Consider the following 18,236-nt stretch of genomic DNA (forward strand, 5'->3'; position numbering starts at 1 on the left):
AAATTTGTTTGGTGTTTGTCATCCTTTGAAAGCACATAGAATTTTGAAGTCTTTCAATCTGCTTTGATGTGAGTGGAAATTAAAATTTCACACATTAGCAGCGAATGGCAGTAATATATGGATGCACAGGGCATTCCTTTACCTGCCATATTCTTTAATTGAATATCTGTTATATATTTATTTGAGAGTTAATCTTTCGCTTTATCTTTGTAATGAGACTTTTACCAGGGTAACTGAAGATAGAGACAGTGCAAATGGAGGAAGGTGTTTTGGAATAAAAGGATAAAAGGATTAAAAACGAGAAATAGAGGCCCTGGGATAATTGCAAAGAGGATTAAACAGTAAAACTGGAGACAGCTGTAGGTGACCTGGAGAGAAGGAATCAGAGAACAGAGTAACTCTACACTCCAGCAAATAGAAAGAGAACACCTACACAACTCAACTGCAGGGAAGGCGATCACATTTCACTGGGTCTTTTGCCTGGAATACCGCACAAGAATTCAGAGGGACAGGTAGCTGGTGACCAAAGCAGAGGGATGTATTTGAGAGGCTGGGCACGCTGGTGTACAAAGGTGAACTGAGGGGAAAAAAGAAGAAAGAAAGGACTCTACAGTCAACAAAGTAAGTCTGAAGAAACATATCCACTGGAACGCAAGGGACGGAAAGGCAACACACAAAAGGACCACTGTTTGACATAAAACTCCCTTTGTTGCTCCAGCAAGCTCTGCTATTAATTACAAAGCACTGGCAGTTTATTAAAATCTGTGAGCCTATAATCCTTGGCATGAACAATTAGAGCAGACTGCAGCAGCTGAGACAAGCACTTATTTTTTTCACAAAAAGTCGACGGGTACAAAAGCCAATCTGAAGTACGAAGTCTTCATAACATGCAAATTCTTTTCTGAGGTACCCTTTGGATAATTGCAATTAAAGACTTTATAAAGCATTGCAGACGAGCTAAGGGGTTAGGGGACTGTGCATTCAAGCTGACGTCATTGGCTGCTTCTATAGGATTTAGGTGTTTTGGCTATTTGGTCTGCTTTAAATCTCTCAGGAGCAGGTTAAAAAAAAAGTGCCTGTATTGTTTGTGTTTCTGAGCTCCCACAGAAAAACCATTCGAAAGTTCCACAGCGAGAAGGAAAATAAGCTGAAAGAAAAAAAAACATGCCCACTAACGGAACCCACCAAGCTTTAAAGATCCAATTTGGCTTAATTAATGATAACAATAAGTACCTGACAGCAGAAGCATTTGGTTTCAAAGTCAATGCATCCGGTGTCAGCCTAAAGAAGAAGCAAATCTGGGTGCTGGAACAAGATGACGGGAACAACTCTGTGGTCTTTTTCAAGAGCCATCTTGGGCGCTACCTGTTGGCTAATAAGGATGGCGATGTGTCATGTGAGGCAGAGAAACCTGATGTTGACTGCAGGTTCACGGTTATTGCACATGCTGATGGCAGATGGACTCTACAGTCTGAACCCCACAAGCGGTACTTTGGCGGATCTGAAGACCGTCTCTCTTGTTTCGCACAGACTATTACCGAATCAGAACTTTGGTCCATCCACCTGGCCAGCCACCCTCAAGCCAATCTTCGAAGCGTCAGCCGAAAAAGCTATGCCCATCTCTCGGTCCAAGAAGATGAGCTGTCCGCTGACAGCAGCATTCCTTGGGGCGTGGACGCCCTTATCACCTTGATCTATCAAGAGAAGAAGTACAGCATCCAGACTTGTGACAATAGGTTTCTCAGAAATGATGGAAAACTGATTAAGAAACGTGATCAGGACACTAGCTACACTTTGGAATTTAAAGCTGGGAAGATCGCCTTCAAAGATCGTGAGGGAAGATATCTGAGTGCGATGGGGCCAACTGGTACTCTCAGATCTGGACGAAACTCAAAGCCCGGCAAAGATGATCTCTTCGATTTGGAGCAGAGTCAACCTCAAGTGGTTTTGCGGGCTTCCAATGGCCGCCTGGTGTCCATCAGACAAGGTGAGGCACTTTGTAGGTTTACTTGGACTACAGTTATAAACTATAATCACTAAAATTTAGAAGGGCATATTATTCTTGTTATGAATTTATTGGGACTTAAACTAACAGTACTTATTAAGCAATCATTACAGTATGAAAGGAGTAAAATAACATTCATTCTTTTGAGAGGCAACAAAAAAGTTTCTGATACCTCGAGGAGATGGAGTCATTTCAATTTCAATTACTTTTTTAAAGTGATATAACGTACTGTGCTAAATTAATATTAATAGGCCTATGATGGGCTGCTGCGATTTTAGAATGTTTATAGAAACCACTACTTTAATCACTCAGAGAGTTGTGAACCTGTGGAATTCTCTACCGCAGAGAGTTGTTGATGCCAGTTCGTTAGATATATTCAAGAGGGAGTTAGATATGGCCCTTACAGCTAAAGGGATCAAGGGGTATGGAGAGAAAGCAGGAAAGGGGTACTGAGGTGAATGATCAGCCATGATCTTATTGAATGGTGGTGCAGGCTCGAAGGGCCGAATGGCCTACTCCTACACCTATTTTCTATGTTTCTCTGTTTCTATTGCTTAAAAGTTGCTATTATGTGTTATGCAGTAGGCCTGTTAATCATGTACTCTAATTGTTCTTCACGATTTACGAGAGCTAACTTGCTTAGGAGATTCAAAGAACTTCTCTGTCCACGAGATGGACTAATAAGTGGTCTCAGGAAGTGTATTTTTCTATTCCATCCTGAACAGTTTTTGTATATTGCAATAGGTTTTGATGACTAGAATATCCCAATGACAGTAAAGAGTTAAGAAAACTGTACAATGTCACTCTACCCTAACTTCGGCTTTCAACCAAAGAAATAATTGGATTGCTTACTTTACGCATTTTCCAGCACGGGGATTATTCTTTTTTTTCTTCTTAGCAACTTTCTAAATCCCGATTCATTCATTAAAAACACATTCGTTATTGTGGTGTTGTAATAAATGCACGATGGGATCGCCGGGATGCTTGCAGCCCTGAGTCCAAAAGAGCTCCAGCAAAGTTCGGGAGGGAATGACCAATCAAAACTTAATTATTTTTAAGATTATTGTGATTTCACTTTGTCCTTTAATGTGCAAACTGCCTAAGAGGCTTTAAAGTCTCTGGCGGTAATGTTCGGAGTTCACACTGGCGGCGGGGAAACTATGCTCATTGCCATTGCATACTGAAAAATCGTGGGTGGTGAATGCACGCTTGTCCAATACAGTGGGCGAGATGTCCAGCCGCCAGTCTGCACTCTCTTTTTAATGCTCATTCACAAAGAATAGTAATCGAGGTGCGGTTTTGGAGTTGGGCCCTGATCCCTGTGGAGATATACCCCAGTAGGGTCAACACCTTCAGGGAGAAAATTGGCAAAAAATAGCCCATTTGTCTAATTAAATTAACATCGCCCATAATTTAATAAATGGAAATAGTGAATCATTGAAAGTCAAAGCCCAGTAGTTTGAACAACTTTTTTTCTGAGCCCTAGCTGCAGTTTCCTCTTCTCAACCAACTGTAACATGACAAAACTTTGGGCTGAATATATACAGGGACAGCATACATGCTGAAATACAACCGGCTGAGACTTCTCCCCCTGACCCCGCCAAAGTTCTTGGGGTCAGCGGGAGGTCCCTTCATTGTTATAGCAACAGCAGGCACCTATGCCCATCTAGAATGTCTGCCGGAGAAGAAAAGAAAGAAAGACTTGCATTTATATAGCGCCTTTCACGGCCACCGAACGTCTCAAAGCGCTTTACAGCCAATGATGTACTTTTGAAGTGTAGTCACTGTTGTAATGTGGGAAACGTGGCAGCCAATTTGCACACAGCAAGCTCCCACAAACAGCAATGTGATAATGATTAGATAATCTGTTTTTGTTATGTTGATTGAAGGATAACTATTGGCCAGGACACCGGGGATAACTCCCCTGCTCTTCTTCAAAATAGTGCCATGGTCTCTTTTATGTCCACCTGAGAGAGCAGACGGGACCTTGGTTTAATGTCTTTTCCGAAAGACAACACCTCCGACAGTGCGGCACTCCCTCAGCACTGCACTGGAGTGTCAGCCTGGATTTTTGTGCTCGGGTCCCTGGGGTGGGACTTGAACCCACAACCTTCTGACTCAGAGGCGAGAGCGCTACCCACTGAGGCCAGAAAATCCAATGGAAGAGTGGCTGGACGATAGTTGCTGGGAACCTCTGGGAAATAGTTATGCTAACTATTTGGAAAAAAAATCCCAATCTTTTCTTCAGGGTCTAGGCCACAATCCCACTTGAACCATTAGATGGACTTCACTTCTGCCATTCGGATGCTGGTTACAGCGAGTCTCACCAGGTGTACCTCCATCAGCCCTATGCTGGATTCTTCTGTGGGTTGGGAACCGGGGACTCCTGACTCCTATAGTGCTGATGGTCATGTTGGGACTGGTGGAGGCTCTGTGCCCAACAAAGTATCCTGGAAACATCCATGCCGGACTAGAACCCTCCATATCTGGATGTTGACCTTATTTCCAGCCCTCCCTGCACTCTCCTGGCTGGAAAGTCTATGGAATTCCCCCCCCCCCCACACTTGTTTAAGCAGTGGAAATGGCCTGGATTCAACTCTGGAATGAACTTTGTAGTATCCACCCTTCACACTGCTATCACACTGGTAGAAATTCTGACCCTGTTCTACTCCCCCTCGCCCCACACCTATGCCTTGAATTTCCAACTAGATGGATGCTAGTGACTGTTCGGTGTAAACATGAGCCACACTGACATGACACTCTGCCTTTATCTGTGTAGCTTTGTCTGCAGGCAGAGTAGGCAGATCGCACACTCACAGGCCAAGCACTTCCACACCAGGTATAACACAACCAAATGCAGAATGAAGCTCCATCTACTCTGTCCTAGCAATGTACTTCAGCCCCAACCTTAGAAGAGCAACCCTACAGCACTAGTATGACATTTCTTCCAAGTGACATTGCCAATTGGGATCAGTGCAGTACAGTAGGCACCTGACCACTAGGAAGTAGACTGAGGCTGCCCAAAACATTTTATATAGTCCTGCAGCAATTACATTTGAAGTTAATAAAAACAGAAATTGCTGGAAATCTCAGCGGGTCAGGCAGAATCTGTGGAGAGAAACACAGAGTTAATGTTTCAGGTCAATGGCCCTTCGTCAGAACTGGTGAAAGTTCAAAATTGACAGCTACTTAAGGAGCACTGAAATGGGGAGGGGAGGCAAGAACAAAAGGGAAGGTCTGTGATAGGATGGAAGACAGGAGAGATTAGAGAGACAAAAGGGATGATGGGCCAACTTGAGATGGTAATGGCAGAAATTAGTAAAAGATGAGTCTAGATAGGGTGGGAATGGCAGAATAATTACCAGCTGCCATGGGAAACAGAGAGAGGAAAGAAAAATACACAAGATCGGGGGGGGGGGGGTTGTTAAAAAAAAAGGAAAGGGAGCAAAATCTGGGCAGAGGTCATGGTCTGAAATTGTTGAACTTGATGTTGAGTCCAGAAGGCTGGGAAGTGCCTAAACAAAAGATGAGGTGCTGTTCCTCGAGCTTATTTCAGATTCCAGCATCCGCAGTATTTTGCTTTTTAAAATTTAAAGTTAAGTTGAAGTAAGTTTCTGAAAACATTTCCTAGAAATGATTAGTGACATTTTCTCCAGTTATTTTTCAATCATTATTCATAATGTTTTTAATGACTGAACTATGAAACACTTTTACAATTGTAAAGGGATTTGTTGATAGCCCTGTTGTTCCTCACTATCAGTTTTGGACGTTTCCAAGGTTGCTTCATGAAGAGAAGAGACGTTTTCAGATTAAATGATAGCAGTTACAAGAATAATCCAGGCTACAATTTCTAGACTTTTAATAATGAGGATGCTGTCGAGTAACCAATATTTCCTATTTCAGTATAAAAATACCTCCAAAGAGCAGTGTGTGTATCTTCAGTGACCACCATCATTGTCGTTTGCCTCATCCAACCTAGCTTCTTCAAAATAGCCATCAGGGTTGTTATGTATTTAACCACTTGCAACCTGTATTACACTACCACCAGAGGGCCTATTTGTTGGAGTCCCAAGGGATCCCAGCATCAATTGGCGATGAGGTAATGAACAACCGCGCGAAAATGCAAAGAACAGTTGGTATCCTGGAGATGTTCTCAGAAGGGGACGATTGGGAGGCCTTCGTGGAGAGACTCGACCAATACTTTGTGGCCAACGAGCTGAAAGGGGATGAGAACGCTGCTAAACGAAGGGCGATCCTCCTCACTGTCTGTGGGGCAACAACCTATGGCCTTATGAAGAATCTCCTAGCTCCGGTAAAACCAACAGCTAAATCCTATGAAGAATTGTGTACGCTGGTCCGGGAGCACCTAAATCCTAAGGAAAGCGTTTTTATGGTGAGATATCGGTTCTACACGTGTCAACGGTCGGAGGGCTAGGAAGTGGTGAGCTATGTCACCAAACTAAGGCGCCTCGCAGGACATTGCGAATTTGAGGGATTCCTAGAACAAATGCTTAGAGACTTTTTTCTACTGGGTATTGGCCATGAGGTAATCCTTCGCAAACAGTTGACTGTAGAAACTCCGAATCTAAGTAAAGCCATAATGATAGCCCAGGCATTTATGTCCACCAGTGACAATACCAAACAGATTTCGCAGAGTAAGGAAGTTTCGGCCAGTACTGTGCACAAAGTAACATCGTTTTCGAGCGGAAATATACATGGCAGAACGTACACGCCAGCTGCTGCTGCCCGACCTCAGAGGACCCAGAGTCCGCCATCAATCGTTAATGCGAGGCAGTTAACACCTTGTTGGCGCTGTGGAGGTGATCATCGGCCCCATCAATGCTGCTTCAAGCACTAATGCGTGCAATGGTTGCAGAACAATGGGACACCTCCAGTGAATGTGCAGGCGAGCTGCAAACCCTGCAAACCACCACGTTGCAGAGGAAGATCGATCCACTGTGGATCAGGCTGAAAGGAGGCAGAAGTGTACAGGGTACACACATTCACCACGAAATGTCCACCAATAACGTTGAAAGTTGAACTGAACGGAATTCCAGTATCTATGGAACTGGACACGGGTGCGAGTCAGTCCATAATGAGTAAAAAGACCTATGACAGGCTGTGAGGCAACAAGGCACACAGATCCAAGCTCGGCCCCATTCACACCAAACTAAGAACTTACACCAAGGAACTAATCCCTGTAATTGGCAGTGCAGAAGTCAAAGTCTCCTATGATGGAGCAGTGCACGAACTCCCGCTGTGGATTGTGCCAGGGGATAGCCCCACATTGTTTGGCAGAAGCTGGCTGGGAAAAATCTGCTGGAACTGGGACGACATCCAAGCGCTTTCGTCCATCGATGACGCCTCATGTGCCCAGGTTCTGAGCAGGTTTCCATCGTTGTTCGAGCCAGGCATTGGAAGCTTCTCGGGGGCAAAAGTGCAGATCCATTTGGTTCCTGGTATGCGACCCATCCACCACAACGCACAGGAGCTACCATATATGATGCGTGAGAAAGTGGAAATTGAGCTGGACAGACTGCAGCGAGAAGGCATCATCGCGCCGGTGGAATTCAACGAGTGGGCTAGTCCAATTTTCCCGGTACTTAAAGAGGACGGCACGGTCAGAACTTGTGGGGATTATAAAGTAACGATTTACCGTTTTTCGTTATAGGACCAGTACCCGCTACCCAAGGCAGACGACCTATTTGCGCGTTGGCTGGAGGGAAGACGTTCACCAAGCTGGACCTGACCTCGGCCTACATGACGCAGGAGCTGGAGGAGTCTTCGAAAGGCCTCACCTGCATCAACACGCACAAAGGTCTGTTCATCTATAACAGATGTCCGTTCGGGATTCGGTCGGCCACAGCAATCTTCCAATGGAACATGGAGAGCCTGCTAAAGTTGGTTCCTCACACCGTGGTTTTCCAGGACGACATACTGGTTACAGGTCGGGACACCATTGAGCACTTGAAGAATCTGGAAGAGGTTCTTAGTTGGTTGGATCGCGTGGGGCTCAGGTTGAAACGCTCGAAGTGTGTTTTCCTGGCGCCAGAGATCGAGTTCTTGGGAAGAAGAATCGCAGCAGACGGCATCAGACCCACCAACGCCAAGACGGAGGCCATCAAGAACGCGCCGAGACCACAGAACGTGATGGAGCTGTGGTCGTTCCTGGGACTCCTTAACTATTTCGGTAATTTCCTACCTGGGTTAAGCACCCTGCTAGAACCCCTAGATGTGCTACTGCGCAAGGGAGACAACTGGGTATGGGGGAATTCACAAGAGGCTGCCTTTAAGAAAGCCAGAAATCTGTTGTGATCCTGTATAACCCTTGTAAACGATTAGTGCTAGCTTGCGATGCGTCATCATACGGGTCGGGTGTGTGTTACAACTAACAAATCAGGGATTTTGCAGCCGGTCGCTTATGCATCCAGGAGTTTGTCCAAGGCCGAAAGGGCCAACAGCATGATTGAAAAAGAGGCTCTGGCATGCGTTTACGGGGTAAAGAAAATGCACAGTACTTATTTGGCCTCAAGTTTGAGCTTGAAACTGACCACAAGCCGCTTATATCGCTGTTCTCTGAGAGCAAAGGGATTAACACCAATACCTCTGCCTGCATCCAAAGATGGGCGCTCACGCTGTCGGCATACAACTATATAATCCGCCACAGACCAGGCACAGAGAACTGCACTGATGCTCTCAGTCGGCTGCCATTGCCCACCACCGGGGTGGAAATGGCACAGCCTGCGGACTTGCTCATGATAATGGATGCATTCGAAAACAAAAAGTCCCCCGTTATGGCCCGCCAGATCAGGAGCTGGACCAGCCAGGATCCTTTACTGTCCTTGGTAAAAAACTGTGTCCTCCATGGGAGCTGGTCCAGTGTCCCAGCGGAGATGCAGGAGGCAATTAAGTGGTTCCACAGGCGCAAAGACGAAATGTTCCTGCAGGCGGATTGTCTGTTGTGGGGCAATCGCGTAGTCTTGCCAAGGAAAGGCAGAGATACTTTCATTTGTGAACTGCACAGCACTCACCCAGGCATTGTAATGATGAAAGCCATAGCCAGATCCCGTGTGTGGTGGCCCGGCATCAACTCAGATTTAGAGTCATGCGTGCGCCAGTGCAACACTTGCTCTCAGCTGAGCAATGCACCGAGAGAGGCACCGCCAAGTTTGTGGTCGTGGCCCTCCAAACTGTGGTCAAGGACCCACCTGGATTCTGAGGGCCCATTTCTAGGCAAAATGTTCTTGGTTGTCGTGGATGCTTACTCAAAATGGATTGAATGTGCAATAATGTCTGTAAGCACGTCCACGGCCACTATTGAAAGCCTACGAGCCATGCTTGCCACACACGGCCTGCTTGATGTCCTAGTCAGCTACAATGGGCTGTGTTTCACCAGTGCTGAATTCAAGGAACTCATGACCCACAATGGGATCAAGCACGTCACATCTGCTCCGTTCAAGCCCGCATCCAACGGCCAGGCAGAACGGGCAGTTCAGACCATCAAGCAAAGCTTGAAACGCATGTCGGAAGGCTCCCTGCAGACCCGACTATCCCGAGTGCTGCTCAGCTACCGCACCAGACCCCACTCACTCACCGGGGCTCCCCCAGCCGAGCTGCTCATGAAAAGGATGCTCAAAACAAGGCTCTCTCTTGTCCACCCTGATCTCCATGATCACTTGGGGGGCAGGTGGCATCAACAAAGTGTGTATCATGACCGCGCAAATTTGCACGTGATATTGGGGTCAAGGACCCTGTGTTTGTACTCAATAATGGACATGGTCCCAAATTGCTCGCTGGCATGGTCATAGCCAAAGAGGGGAGTAGGGTGTTTCAGGTCAAATTGGCCAATGGACTAACGTGCAGAAAATATTTGGACCAAATCAAATTGCGGTTCACCAACAGCTACAAACAACCCGAAGAAGACACCACCAACTTTGGCGCTCCAATACACACACAAGTGGCAACTGACATCATGGTTGACCACAAAGCCGAACTCACCATCCCCAGCAGCCCGGCAAGGCCAGCTGGCCAGCAGCCCAGGGAAGAACTAACCAACTCACCCACACCCACATTTGTACCGAGACGATCGACAAGGGAGCGAAAAGCTCCAGATCGTCTCACCTTGTAAATAAGTGTACTATTGACTTTATGGGTAAGTGATATGTATTTAATCCCTTGCAATCTGTATTACACTACCACCAGAGGGCCTACCTGTTGGAGTCCCAAGGGATCCCAGCATCCCTTGGGAGCACGGTATTTAAGCAGGCCACCCACGAGGTACCTGCACTCTGGAGTCTTATTCAAGGAGCTAAGGTCACACTTGCTCATTGTACACAGTACTTAGTTTCATCCTTTATTATGGACGCATCAAGGGTGAAGTGCTAACTGTTGTGTATGCAATAACTGTTCGACTGAGTACTGTTTAATTCCAAGAGGTATGACCTTGGCTCTGCTTTATTAAGGCCCAAAGTGACTAATATACAAATTGGCTGGCCTTTTAAATTTGGACTGCACACACGTGCATGCAGCCCAATGGCCTCCAACAGTGACACCATCTAGCGGCTAGTGATCCCAAAAGTACATACATGACAATACCCCCTCTGAGATATTAACACAGTCTTTTACAAATTGAGATGGTCCGGTATTTACGCTCCCAGGTTGACTGTCTCAGTTCAACTCCAGCCTTGGGTGAGTGTTAAGAGTCTGTTGTGACTGGTGGCTGGGTGGCTGACCTGGTGGGAGTGGCAATGGCCATGTCAGGAATTGAAAGTCCATTTTCATTGAACATATCAGTGATTGAAAGTCCCGATTCACTGATGACCACTGAGTCCTCTGATGACTGGGGGTAGGTTGGTTGGTTGTCGATTGTCTCTTCCTCCGACTGTTCCGGTTCGTCTGTGTGCCGCAGCTTTGTCTGGACCATATGTTTTCTGCACGTTTGCCCATTTTTGAGCTTGACAATAAATACTCTGTTGCCCTGCTTGGCCATGACAGTACCAGCGATCCACTTGGGACCCTGACCATAATTCAGAACATATACAGGATCATTTACAGAAATATCACGTGACACAGCTGCGCGATAGTGATACCCTTGCTGACTTTGTCTTCTATATTCAACATGATTATTCAAGTCAGGGTGTACAAGAGATAGCTTGGTCTTAAGACCTCTCTTCATGATTAGTTCATCAGGCGAGACCCCGGTAAGCGTGTGTGGTCTTGTCCTGTAATTAAGCAGTATGCATGACAGGCGGGTCTGCAGTGACCCTTGGGTTACTCGCTTCATACTCTGCATTATGATTTGGACAGCACGTTCTGCTTGCCCATTGGATGCAGGTTTGAATGGTGCTGACCCCTAACATGTTTGATACTATTGAGTTTCATGAACTCTTGAAACTCCTGACTGGTGAAGCATGATCCGTTGTCGCTAACAACGATGTCAGGCAGACCATGTGTCGCGAACATGACACTGAGATTCTCAATGGTAGCTGTGGATGTGCTGGATGACATGATTATACACTCTATCCACTTCGAATATGCATCCACCACAACTAAAAACATCTTCCCCAGGAAGGGACCTACAAAGTCTATGTGGAACCTAGACCATGGTTTGGACGGCTATGACCACAGACTCAGCAGCAATTCCGCTGGTGCTTTGCTGAGCTGCATGCAAGTGTTGCACTGATGCACACATGATTCCAGCTCAGAGTCAATTAACGGCCACCATACATGAGAGCTGGCGATGGCTTTCATCATTACAATGCCGGGATGTGTGCTATGTAGCTCACGTACAAATTTCTCTCTCCCTTTCTTGGGCATAACAACGCAATTGCCCCACAGTATACAATCCGACTGAATAGACAGTTCGTCTTTGCGACGAATGTAAGGTTTGGTCTCCTCGCACATTTGCTTGGGTATGGCAGACTAATCACCTTTGAGGATGCAACTCTTCACCACCGATAAAATCGGGTCCTGGCTGGTCCAGGTCTTAACTTGTTGAGCCGTGACAGGGGTTCCTTCACTCTCAAAAGCATCCATAACTAACAATAGGTCCGCCGGTGTGGGCAACAGCAGATGGCTCAAAGCATCGGCACAATTCTCGGTGCCAAGTCTATGGCAAATTACATAATCATAAGCGGATAATGTCAGCGCCCACCTCTGGATGCGGGATGAAGCATTGGTATTGATACCTTTGTTTTCAGAGAACAGTTCAAACCGAAGACCCAACAGGTACTGATGCAGCTTTTTAACCCCATGCACACAGGCTAGTGCTTCTTTCTCTACCATGCTGTAGGATCTTTCCTCTTTAGACAAACTTTTTGAAGCATACGCGACTGGTTGAAGTTTACCCGACTCATTAGCTTGTTGGAATACTCAACCAATTCCATATGACGAAGCATCACAGGCCAATACTAAACATTTACATGGGTCATAATGTACCAGCAGCTTGTTAGAGCAAAGCAGATTAGTGGCTTTCTCAAAAGCTCTATCTTGAGACGCACCCCATACCCATTTGTTGCCTTTTCTTAGCAGCCTGTGCAGTGGTTCTAATAAGGTGTTCAATTTAGGTAGGAAGTTACCGAAGTAGTTGAGTAGACCCAGGAACGAATGCAGCTCCGTCACATTCTGCGTCTTGGGTGCATTCTTGATGGCCTTGGTTTTCGCATCCGTGGGCCTGATGCTGTCAGCAGCAATTTTCCTCCCCAGGAATTCGACCTGTGGTGCCATGAATACGCACTTTGAGTGTTTCAGTCTGAGTCCCACTTTGTCCAGATGATGTAGAACCTCTTCCAGGTTATTCAGATGTTCCTCGGATTCACGACCTGTGACCAGGATGTCATCTTGGAACACGACTGTTCTTGGAACAGACTTCAGTAGATTCTCCATGTTCCTCTGAAATATTGCTGCAGCCGAGCGAATTCCAAAAGGGCACCTGTGATAAATAAACAGTCCTTTATGCGTGTTAATGCACGTAAGCCTCTTCGACGTCTCGACCAACTCCTGTGTCATGTAGGCCGATGTAAAGTCCAGTTTGGTGAATGACTTCTCCCCGGCTAGCGTTGCAAACAAGTCATCAGCCTTCGGTAACGGGTACTGATCCTGTTTCAAAACCCTGTTGATCGTAGCCTTGTAGTCTCCACAGATTCTGACTGTACCATCACTTTTCAGCACAGGAACAATGGGGCTAGCCCATTCATTGAATTCAACTGGTGATGTGATCCCTTCACGCTGCAGTCTGTCCAGTTCGATTTCGACTTTCTCCCTCATCATATACGGAACTGCCCGAGCTTTATGATGGACTGGTCTTGCATCCGAGTCCACGTGGATCTGCACCTTGGCTCCCGTGAAGTTGCCGATGTCTAGTTCGAACAGCGAGGGGAACTTGCTCAGTACTTGAGCACATATATCTTTCTCCGACGACAAAGCCTTGATGTCATTCCAATCGCATCTGATTTTTTCAAGCCAGTTCCTGACGAACATCGTTGGGCCATTGCCTGGGACAATCCACAGCAGTAACTTATGAACCGCACCATCATACGACACTTTAATTGTGGCACTGCCAATCACCATTATGAGTTCTTTGGCATTGACTGGACTCAGCCTGGGCCTCACAACGTTAATATCCCACAGCTTGTCGAATGCCCTCTGGCTCATTATCCATTGACTCGCCACCTTGTCCAGTTCCATCGATACTAGCACCCCATTAAATTTCACATTGATCATTATCGGTTTGCTCTTAGTTAGGAACGATTACAGTCCATACACTTCCTCCTCTGGTATCTAGAATTGCATATCCATGCTAGTCTGACCATCATCTTCCATGTGTTGTGTCGCAGCACGCTTGCTCATCTGCGGACAATTGCGCTGGAGATGCCCCACTCTCAGACAGCCTTTGCAACTATATTGCTTAAATCGGCACTGCTGATGCTGGTGGTTTCCTCTACAACACCAACATGGAGAAATCGGATGCATTCCCACTGACGGACAGCCACAGGTTTCGGGTATGCAGTTGGGTAGGCCCTGCCATGTGCTGCTCTGCTGAACGCCGAATCAATCATATTTACAGTACTTGCCGAGTTTCGATTTCTCACTGATATCTGCTTTAGACTTCTATCTGTTGTCATGCATGACTGAGCGATCGTGATGGCCCTGTTCAAGTCCAACGTCTCCACCGCCAGTAGGTTACGCAGGATCACCTTGAGGTTGATGCCGATTACAAAGAAGTCCCGCAGAATGTCTGCCAACACAGCCCCGAACTTACACGGTCCCGCTAGACGTCTCAGGTCGGCAACGAATTCCGCCGCATTCTGGCCCTCTGAGCGAGCGTGCGTGTAAAATCTGTATCTCGAGATGATGATGCCTTCGTCTGGCTTAAGGTGGTCCTGTACCAGGGTACACAATTCTTCATATGTCTTCTCTGTTGGACTCACAGGCAGGAGTAGATTCTTAATCAGGCCATGAATTTTTGGACCGCAAACCGTGAGGAACACCGCCCTGCGCCGATCTGCATCGCCGACCTCCTCCATTTTGTTGGCCACGAAGAACTGGTTCAAACGGCTCACAAAGTCTGCCCAATCTTCTCCTTCCACAAATCGCTCCAACAATCCAATTGTGCTCATTTTTGCATGTTGCCTCGTCGCCAAATGTTGTGTATGCAATAACTGTTAGACTGAGTACTGTTTAACTCCAAGAGGTATGACCTTGGCTCTGCTTTATTAAGGCCCAAAGTGACTAATATACAAAATGGCTGGCCTTTTATACTTGGGCTGCACACACGTGCGTGTAGCCCAATGGCCTCCAACAGTGACACCATCTAGTGGCTAGTGATCCCAAAAGTACATACATGACACTAACTCACCTCCTTGACCAAGCTTTCAGTCACATTATCTGCTTTATCTCCTATATCTTTTTTTGCTTGGGGTTGACTTATATCTGATTATTCTTCTGTGAAGCGCCTTGGGACATTTTTCAATGATAAAGGCGCTAGATAAATACAAATTATTTCTGTTGTTGTAATGCCTTGTGATCACTTCTCCTGTCTCTGATTAACAAGGAAATTATTGTCAGGCACTAACTTGTCATCCAACAGCCATTTTGATTGAGATAGTGTGTCAAAGCAGACCTAATGGTGGTACACACAGAACTCGGCCAGGATGGGAGTGGGGGTGCTCCAATTGACTCCACTGCTCCTGTGCTAGGGAGGGATAATTCTGCCAGGGTTCCCACTCTTGATCGCCGCCAGTGACTCCAGCTGGAAAGTACGTCAGTGTGGCAGTCAGCACAATTGGGATCGGCTTTGATCGGTCTTTCTCACCTGAGCTATCGGGGGAAGCCTTCACATTGAAAAGTCAATGATTATTAGTCACCTGCAAGGTCCCCAATCAGACAGGGGTACTGGGGATCACATGGCTGCAGTGGAAAGTTGCTGAGTTGGGAGTTGAGGCAGATTGCTGGCGAGACATGTACTTAACCTGGGAGTGCTTGATGCTGATACTGGCTGCTCCAAATAAAAAAGGTTGTATTTTCCAAACCGTCATGAGCATATTTTTCACCTTGTTTTGCACCTGAAAAGCGAATTCAACACATTGGGGACTCATTTTACTAACCATTTACTTTTCATGGTGTAAGCGCTCCTGGTAGCTTAATCACAGTCAAGCCCAATGTTGCCCTCACTTATTTACATTTTCCAGCAGCAATCACGGCCGAGGGAGGCCAATTGTAGCATTCTTACTCTCATCCTAGCTGAGATCAGCCACTCTGCACAGTAAACATGCTTTCTATGTGTTTCCTTAAGTAAAGGGTGGGGGCAAAGAGGTCATTATCTACAATGCAGGTGGCACTTTTGTAAATAATTGTTGCTTCTCAATCTCTTGTCACTGCAGCAAACATTGGTGTGGAGCTTAGGGCTCCTTCCCTCTTTGCCTTTGTCCCTCTCTCCCTCTCTGTCTCTCTCCTTTCCCTCACTGTTTATTTCCTTCCCTCCCTTCCTCTCTCTCTCTCTCTCTCTCTCTCTCTCCCTCCCTCTTTCTTTCCCTCCCTCTTTCTCTCCCTCTCTATCTCCCTTCCTCTCACTGTCTCCCTCTCTCCTTCTCTCCATCCCTCCTCTTTCACTTCCTCTCTCCATCCCTCCCTCTTTCACTCCCTCTCTCCCTCCCTCCCTCTCGCTCCCTTTCTCACGCTCTCCTCCCCTCCATCCCTCTCTCTCTCCCTCCCTCCCACCCTCTCTCTTTCCCTCCCTCCCTCGCTCTCTCCCTTCCTCCCTTTCCCTCCATCCCTCCCTCTCTCTTTCCCTCCCTCCCTCCCTCTCTCTTTACCTCCCGCCCTCACCCTCCCTCCCTCTCTCTTTTCCTTCCTCCCGCCCTTTCTCTTTCTCTCCCTCCCTCCCTCCCGCCCTCTCTCTTTCCCTCCCTACCTCTTTCTTACCCTCCCTCTCTCTTTCCCTCCCTTCCTCTCTCTCTCCCTTCCTCTCTCTCTCCCCCTTCCTCTCTCTCTCCCTCCCTTTCACTGTCTCTGTTGTGTATGCATGCCTCTTTACTGTGTGATGTCTGTAACACTATTATGCCACATTGAATGTACCCTTATGCTGTACACACCTTACCGGTACACCAGAGGGTGCTGCTGCTGGAGACCTAGGGGTTGCCTGCACGGCAGGTAACCCAGTATCAAAGGGAACTCACAGCTTGTTGTCGTCATTCAGGAGCTGCAAATAAAGGACTACAGGTCTACACAGTTTAAGTATCATACCCTGCCTCGTGGAGTCATTACTAAAGGTGCCTACATATACCACATGTAGAATACGAGGTCATGAACCACATGCTCAGCATGTCGAATCTCAACAACTTTCAGCAATTTACCGATGGGGAAGATTGGGACGCTTTTGTAGAAAGATTGGAACACTTAAGGAGACTGGCTGCACCGTGTGACTTTGGCAACCACCTAAATGAAGCACTAAGGGACTCTAAACTGACGAGAGCAGTGCACCTCATTGATACTTCTAAGGGCAGAAACGCTGCCCTGAGTCCCGCAACTCTAAGTCCGCCACATGGGGCAAACCGGCTAGCCCTGTGCTGGCGCTGTGGAGAAAACCACAGGACCCACCAGTGCCACTACAAAGACTATGCATGCAAAGAGAAAAGGCACCTTCAAAGAATGTGCAGAAAAAGCTTTACTCACCGCGTCTCTGATGAGTTGGCTGATCACCGGGGCTCCGACACAGAGAAAGGTGAAGTTGCTCAACCCTTGGAAGAAGAGTATGGAACTCATACCTGCTCCACCGAAAGTTCTCCGTGAGCGATGAAAGTAGACGTCGACGGGGTCCCAGTTTCTATGGAGAGCGACACAGGGGCGAGCCAGTCTGTGATGAGCCAAGCGACCTTTGAAGAACTTCGGATGAATCCTGCCAATCGACCACAACGGCAGCCTGTACAAGCGAAGCTGCTCCCAGGCCTCCGGGCTCCGGCACTTGACCTCGAACATGGATCCATCGCAGCATCCGAAGGTTCCACTGTCCAGCTCAACTGCCCACAGCACCCCGGCAAAATCTCCGAGACCGAGGATCCAAACTCCACTTTCTGGGCCGGGGCAGCACTCCAAGAGATGAACATCGACGAAAGAACTGGATTCCCAACATCCAGGATCGAACCTGTGGAAGAAAAGAGTACCACAGCCTACCTGCAGCAAGACCAGAAAATGGCTGCAACACCACAAGCAGCAGAACCTGTAATCAAAATGGCCTCCGCCATGCCACGAGTGAACATGGAGGAGCATCATGTGACATCGAGCGGCCAATCGAATTTGAAGGCTCCCTTAAAGGAGACCGGTAACCAAAAAAATTTAAAGGGGAAGTTTCAACTATTTGAGTACACGGACTTTAAAGCTAAAGATGCAATTAAAGGGTACAAGTATGAAAATGTATGCAATGTAACCATGAATTGTGATGCTGGTTTAACTAATGTGACTAATGAGATGAATGCAGGTGTCAGTAAAGTTAAGAACAAGTTTATTATGCTTAACAATAATGATAAAGAATGTTGAATGCCTAATGTAACCATGTCTGTTGAAACCAGGACACCCAAAAGTGATGCAAATGCGAGAATGTATAATGCAGGCTCGACTATGTGTGATCAGAGCCAAGGTATCATGTATACTGGTAGGACACTGCCAAAGGACATTGGGTCCTACAGGGACCATGCTGATGCCAATGGAATCCTCCTGTGGGAGACCCCCAGGTCCA

The 18,236-nt window shown here is 47.0% G+C and overlaps 1 protein-coding gene across 1 annotated transcript in view; it reads left to right on the plus strand.

The window, feature by feature from the left end:
- Positions 1–362: 362 nt before the first annotated feature.
- Positions 363–18,236, plus strand: part of fscn2b (fascin actin-bundling protein 2b, retinal) — a 57,016-nt gene continuing 39,142 nt past the window's right edge. Inside the window, exon 1 of the mRNA XM_070857701.1 lies at positions 363–1,987. Coding sequence (XP_070713802.1) covers positions 1,165–1,987 — 823 coding nt within the window. The 5' untranslated portion in view covers positions 363–1,164. The remainder of the gene's footprint in view (positions 1,988–18,236) is intronic.

This window comes from Pristiophorus japonicus, chromosome 16 (assembly GCF_044704955.1).
Source record: "Pristiophorus japonicus isolate sPriJap1 chromosome 16, sPriJap1.hap1, whole genome shotgun sequence".
In the NCBI taxonomy this organism is placed as follows: Eukaryota; Metazoa; Chordata; class Chondrichthyes; family Pristiophoridae; genus Pristiophorus; species Pristiophorus japonicus.